The following is a 7,073-nucleotide window of genomic DNA, read 5'->3' as shown; positions in this document are numbered from 1 at the left end:
GAGGGGACCCCGGCGTCTGGGGGAAGGGTGCGGGACTGGCTGAGGGGACCCCGGCGTCTGGGGGAAGGGTGCGGGGCTGGCTGGGGGGATCCCGGCGTCTGGGGGAAGGGTGCTGGGGAAGGGGCTGGCTGACTGGCTGGGGGGACGCTAGTGCCCGTGGCATTGCTGAGTTCCTTAGCTGTGTGCCTATGCTGTGGAGGTGAAAGCAGGACGGAAGGAGCCCTGTGTCCTGAGCCTCTCCCAACGCCACGGGCAGTGCGAGTGAGTAGCACACACGGGTGCCCCGGCTCCGGAGGGAGGTTGCCTGCCCACCGTGACTCTTGCTCGCAGGCGCAGGGCACATTGGCAGAGTGAAGCACAGGAATTATTCAGTCTTCACCTGGGCTGTTTTGGCAAGGGCGGCTGTGTAGAGAGTCCCACCAGGGGTTAGTGTATTGGGAGAAGGTTGGCATGTCCCATGCTATTGTAGGGGGTGAGTAGACTTTGGTGGGACTGTGTTCCTCTTCTCTATTGTTTGAGCATCTCTGCCCTTGCTCTGATTCCATTAGTATCCCTTGCTTCCAGTGTGTGGGCCTGGGTGATTAGTTAGTTCAATGATGTCTTTCTGGAATAGACTCAGCAGCATTATGTGACTATTGTTTGCTGAAGAGACGTCTTCTGGAGTGTTGCTCTCTGGGAGATGGGGTACATCAGGGAAATCCCCATGGTGTCACCCCCAGGGTGATGTCATACTGGAGGTTACAGGAAACATTTCATTATTTGCTTTGGTTTTTATCTTTTTATAGTAAAGAAAAGAAAATTCAGATGGATTTTTTTTTCCTACTTGCTGTTAGTGGGTAGGCAACTATCTGGAAAGTTTGCAGTGACTCTTGGGGATGCTTTGCTCTGGGTAGCTGAACTCCTGTCTTGCATTTGGAATTAAAATCAGATCATCCCTATGCTCTTGAGTGCTGAGGTGGAACTCTTAATGTCAGACTGACAACTATTGTTGTGAGCCTATTACAATTAATAGTTAAAGCTTTAATGTTCATGAAACCAAATTAAAATCCATGTGAAAAGAGAAAATCACTCGCGTGTCTGAAAAGGCGATTGAAGGTTTTTTGACTTTTTTTCTTTGAGGAACATAAAGAGGAGAAAATAGGAACTTATATTGGAGCTTCCCAGGAAACGCCCTTTCCATGCAGGACTTAAGGGTAGATCTTCCCTGCAACACATACAAGTAGATGGAACAGCACTGAGGCCTGCTGTACAAACAGATTTTGTGCCAATTTAACTAGTTCACTTAACAAAGTGATTTTTTTTTAACTAAAGTCGTTATTCTGCTATAACTGCTAGTGTGGATACAGCCATAGTGTTATACTGGTACCTTGTGTCCATATAACTTATTCCCATACAGGAATAGCTTTACCAGTGTAAAGGCCCTTTATGCCGATATAACTGCCTCCACAGTAGAGGGGTTGTATCACTAGAAGAGTTAAAGCTATACCACTTTTGTGGGTAGCAAAGGCCTGAGAAATGGAATGGCCCCTCCACTGCCATCAGCACATTTGCTCTTGGAGTCTTCCCTCTCACTTTGGAGTGCTGTCCTCTAAACCAGGGGTTCTCAAACTTCATTGTACCATGACTCCCTTCTGACAACAAAAATTACTACACTACCCTAGGAGGAGGGGACTTCTGAAGCCTGAGCCCCACTATCCAGGGCTGGAGGGCCAATTCCAAAGCTTGGTGGGGCCAAAACTGAAGCCTAAGGGCTTATGCCCCAGGTGGGGGGGCCTGTAACCTGAACCCCGCCACCCAGGGCTGAAGCCCTTGGGCTTTGGCTTTGGCCCCGGGCCCCAGCAAGTCTAATGCCAGTCCTGGCAACCCCATTAAAACGGGGTCCCAACCCACAGTTTGAGAACCGCTGCTCTAAACAGACAGAAAAGTGTCCCTGCTTCCTGGTTGTACAGTCAACTCCCCAGCTCTTCTGGTATAGTCTGTGGACCCATGGCCAGGGAGTTTAGCATGCTTCCTTTATCATGTGCGGATCAGGGAGCATCTTTGGGAACGGTTCCTCCATATGCATATTTTTGCATGCATCTCCCCGTATGTCAGGGGTCGGCAACCTTTCAGAAGTGGTGTGCCGAGTCTTCATTTATTCACTCTAATTTAAGGTTTTGCGTGCCAGTAATACATTTTAACATTTTTAGAAGATCTCTTTCTATAAGACTATAATATATAACTAAACTATTGTTGTATGTAAAGTAAATAAGGGTTTTAAAAATGTTTAAGAAACTTCATTTAAAATTAAATTAAAATGCAGAGCCCCTGGAGCGGTGGGCCAGGACGCAGGCAGTGTGAGTGCCACTGAAAATCAGCTTGCGTACCGCCTTCGGCACGCGTGCCATAGGTTGCCTACCCCTGCTGTATGTCATGTGATAAATGCTCCTCCTCACTGTCCCCAGCAATGTAGAGATAGAGAGCAGGGCCTGTGGTCTATTTGGTTCCAGGAGAAATACAGCCATGAGGTCAGCAACACCTTTTGCTCTAGAATCTTTTCGTTTTTGTGCTGTTATGAGGCTTCTCTCTGTTTCCAGGTTGATTATCCATTCACAGGAAAAGGACCCGTCTGACCAGGATAACATTCCCATCAACAGCCGTTTTAGATGTGTGCAAGGTACTGACCCTCCCACACCTGCCCCTCAGCCAGAAATCCACTGCTGTTTTTCCTAGCTGTACAAATGGGGACTTCCCCATGGAACTAAAAGTCAGAGCTTACAATTACAGCTTCCTACTTCTTTCTTCTCCCAAACCGGTGTGGGGATTTGGTCCATCTCGATATAAATGTTGATGTGTGGATACTTGGCTAGTTCAGCTGTCAGCATGAAGGATGGCATATGGAGCCCTTAGAGGGGTGCGTTTTGGTGGCTCCCATGATGGGAGAGGGCAAAAAGCACAGAACAGGCTGGGTCTCATGAGATTCCAAGTCCCCACAGGACTTTCAGGGTAGGCTTGAGGTCTTGTGGGATTTGGAGCCATAAGATTTTTCATGGATCCACAGGTCCGGTGCTATGACCCCAGCTTTGGAACAGCCTCTGGGAGGATCCCATCAGTGAGCGAGACCCCCTAAGGGTCTCACTCTTCCTTGAGGGTAAGCCCCGCAGCTTCACCGCCTCCCTGGGCTGGTTCTCTGGTCCTTCAGCACTCCTGCTTCCCATCGTGAGCTCCGTTCAGTGAGTCCCATTGAGGCAGACCCCTGTACAATCTTAGGGAGCAACGCCCCTCCAACAGCATCTGCAGTGACATTCAGCCAGCGTTGTCAAAAACAGAAGGGTTTGTTAGTCAACTGGAATACAGCATAAAAAGTTCTTGGTAAGGACAGAGAGAAGAAAGTTACAGCATTGTCCGTCTGAGTTAACCCAGGACCCCAGCCAAGCCATGTCCCCTCCCTTGGCTCCTGCTCTGTCCCTCCTTGTTCAAGTTCCCAGGCCAGTCCCACCTGGACCCTCCTCAGGCCTCTGTTGTCCAGCTGGTCAAACATCGCTGACTTCCTGTAGAGGGGGTGGGCCATCCAAGGTCATTAGTTGCTATGTGCCAAATGTCCCAGTGTTTGGCTTTGCTATTGTCTTCATGGACTTGGGGCCCCAACCTCAGATAGCTAGGCATCAGTCACACTTGCCTCACTGGGCCTCCCCAAAGAGCAAACAGCTCTTTTCCCCCACCTAGAGAACAATGCCGCATAAAGGGGAAACTGAGGCACAGTATTCATACAAAAGATTACAGAAAATTCCCACTCTATGACAAGAGCTCACCGGATTTTGCACACGATTTGGAGCCATGAAAAGAGCTATGTGTTCAGAGCCACTTCCTGTATGCTGGTTTCCAGCAGTCAGCCCACCCTCGCTCTCTTATCCATGTAGCTGCAGGCTTATGCTAGTCACTGCTTTGGGGTGGGGAAGGAATTTTTCCTCATGCCACCAGATTTGCCAAGGCTGGCTGGCTTTTTTTCACTTTCCTCACAGTGAAATCTAGGGTTTGGGGTTGGGCAGCTAGAAGGCACAGTTTGGACCTATGTGAGCGTCGTTTAGTTGTTGCATATTTGGCAGGTGCCCAGTGCAGGAACTCGCTAATTTAGGCTCCAGATCCAAAAAGGTAACATAGTGGGCATCCCAAGGGCATCTCCTTATGAGAGGGGGGCATCGTGTCTAGCCCCCTGTGGGCAGCAGGGGCCGGGAACTATCTCAATGTGCTTGACGGCAGTGCTGCCTAGGGATTGAGGTCCCCTCTTGTTTCAGCCTCTGAAAGGGGGTGGGCTGCTAGTGGGCAAGTGGAGGTGCCCAGAGACCCTCCTAGTGTGATGATTGGCTCTCACTGTGCTGGGAGCCCCCAAGAATTGGCAAAGGATCAGTGGGGTGCCAGTGACTGCCCTGGGCTGTCCCCCAGTGCAACCTTATGTAATTTGACTAATAAAGTTGCGACCTGGTTAAAACCCATACCACGTGTGCTTGCCTTTTTCCGTGCTGTGAGCACCCCGATATCCAGCATGAGTCAGTAGTGACTGAAAATCAGGGGCTATTTGTCCCCTTTTGTGACAATGTGGGTTGGGGAGCCTTGGTGTTGGTGTCAGAAACTACTGCCTGGAATGGCATCAAATGGCCCTCTCTACTGGCAGCTCCACAGAGGCCAAAGATAGTATGGGAAATGGGGTCTGAACGGACTGAGGGCTTGTCTACATGAGGAAATTTACCAGCAGAACTATACCTTATAATTTTCCTGCGATACTTCCTGCGGGGGGAAGAGAACACTTTTTCTGCAGTAAGTGTCCACAAGGGGCATTATACCAGTATAGTTATGGTATGTTTCTGCTTGTAAATTTCTCCATGTAGACAAGCCAGAGACTTGTTGGTGGACCTGTGTATGTGGGGAGCTAGCACTGCTGTTACTGCTCATGCTGCACTTGGGGAGTCAATCTCCAGGACTGGCAGGCTGGTACCTCTCATTTTAAACACACCGCTGTATAACTTCCCTGAATTTGGAGACCCATTTGCAGGGGGACCTCTGTCCAGTGTGGCCCAGCCTGAGGGGTCGTAACTCTCTCCAGTAGTGCCACTACTAGTGGTGAGAGACATGGAAGGAGTTGGTTCCTTTGCTGGGGCCTGGGATCTCCTTGTGTTGAGGGCAAGCATTGTGCTTGTGTTGTATGTACTGAGTCTCTGCTCCTGGACAGGGTGAACTTTCCTGATCCTTCTCTCTTGTTTTCCAGAGGCTGAAGAAACTCTGTTGATTGATATAGCGACAAACAGTGAGTCTGTTATGATGAGAGCTTTCTTCAACAAATATATCATCTCTCCATCACTGACACACATTCCTTCCTGTTTCACCCACTCTGCCTCCCCATCTTGTCTCTTCCCCTTGTGCCCTCTGCTCTACCCCTATTGCTGTCCCTGTGCTAGTTATGGATTGAAAGGCTGTAGAGGGGTTGGCTGGCTTTGTTACTCTTTTGGAAAATGCTCATTACCACAGGGAGTGTGATCTAAATACTTAGATCAAAAGGTGTCACTTGGCTGAGTTTTGACTTCTCCCTTAATGCTACCCCTTCCCTTCTCCCAAAACCCCTCCCTGTGAGTCTGTTTGACTTTTCCCGGAACTTAACTTGCCAGCCTCTCGCTTTCCTCCTTCTGTACTATATTATTGCTCTACTCCGTGCTGCCACAGAAGCAGCCCCATGGTTGGAGTGCAGGGGCAGTAGATGATGCCCACATTGGAAGTGTAACCTGATCAGGGCCTCTTAGGAGGTTTTCATACCTTGCAGGGTCCCATGGTGCTTTGCATGCAGCATAGACAGGTATAGGTAGTCTTTACTTTGCTTTGCACAGTGGGAGGTGGGGAGGTGGATATTAGGAAACACTATTTCACTAGGAGGGTGGTGAAGCCCTGGAATGTGTTACCTAGGGAAGTGGTGGAATCTCCATCCTTAGAGGTTTTTAAGGCCCAGCTTGACAAAGCCCTGGCGGGGTTGATTTAGTTGGTGTTGGTCCTGCTTTGAGCAGGGGATTGGACTAGATGACCTCCTGAGGTCTCTTCCAACCCTAATATTCTATGATTCTAAGAACAGATGCACTTGATGATTAGGTTATCTTTGTAGCCTGTGGGCTGCTTGTCTTGGGGATCTGGAATCACTCTAATGGTCTGAAAATGTGTCTACTGCTACAAATACCATCTTGGATCCCTGTCCCCATTTGATACGGCATTTGGTGCTTGCAGTGTCACTGTTTCCTTTGTGAAGGCAGCTTCCCCTGTTATTTGTGAGTGTCTTTCACACAGCAGCAGGGGAGAGAAGTAGTTTTAAAAATCAGGAAAATGGCATTGGAACCCCCTCCCACCCACAAATTGGTGGGAGTCTCAGGGGCACAAGGAGGACCCGACACTGCCTCAAACTCACTTTTAAAAATAGACTAAATGTCAAGATAACAGCAAATAAATGAGGAATTCAATCATGAGCCCAGAGGAGCAAATGGCAGCTAGTGGCTTGTTCACTGGAGGGGTTTAAAGGTCAAGAAGCCGAACCTGTCTGTGTCTTGGTGTGTGTGTTTTGTATGTCTGAAGCTGGCTGCAAGATCAGAATACAGGGAGACTGCACACCAGAGCGCCTCTTTGAGATCCCCGATGAGGAACGCTGCCTGGGGTTCCTCACCGAAGTGCTGAATGTACAAGAAGGTAACCACACTTACAGCCATGTGTGTATCTCTGGGGCTCAAGAGCAGTTTCTGACAGCGATGTTTCCTTCTCCAGCCCAATCGAAAGCGCCTCTTCCTGAGCACAGCGAGCCAGCCAGCTGGTATCAGGTGGAGAAAAACCTCCCAGCTCCTCCTCAGTCATCTGTTTCAGGTACTGGAGTGAGTCCCACCTCTGCAGTCGCTACTCTGTGTTCAGGGCACAGTCATAGGGCCCTTGTTTTGAATAGTTGAGTGAGATACATACAAAACTATGGCCTCTGCAGGAGCTTTGATTTTCATTGTTCCTGTTATGTAGGAGCCTGGTTAGTGCTTTTCCCCCATCCCCCCACTAACTCCCACAAAAAATCCCACCTCCTG

At 49.3% G+C, this 7,073-nt stretch overlaps 1 protein-coding gene across 1 annotated transcript in view; it reads left to right on the top strand.

Annotated features, from left to right (window-relative positions):
* OCRL (OCRL inositol polyphosphate-5-phosphatase) overlaps positions 1-7,073 on the top strand; it is a 31,994-nt gene that overhangs the window by 126 nt on the left and 24,795 nt on the right. The window contains exons 2-6 of the mRNA XM_029911946.1: positions 179-261; positions 2,577-2,656; positions 5,243-5,281; positions 6,586-6,696; positions 6,772-6,867. Coding sequence (XP_029767806.1) covers positions 179-261; positions 2,577-2,656; positions 5,243-5,281; positions 6,586-6,696; positions 6,772-6,867 — 409 coding nt within the window. The remainder of the gene's footprint in view (positions 1-178; positions 262-2,576; positions 2,657-5,242; positions 5,282-6,585; positions 6,697-6,771; positions 6,868-7,073) is intronic.

Source organism: Terrapene carolina, unplaced genomic scaffold (assembly GCF_002925995.2).
Source record: "Terrapene carolina triunguis isolate 2854851 unplaced genomic scaffold, T_m_triunguis-2.0 Scaffold137, whole genome shotgun sequence".
Lineage (NCBI taxonomy): Eukaryota > Metazoa > Chordata > Testudines > Emydidae > Terrapene > Terrapene triunguis.
Note: the sequence above shows the minus strand (reverse complement) of the source record. Positions and strands in the feature narration are given on the sequence as shown.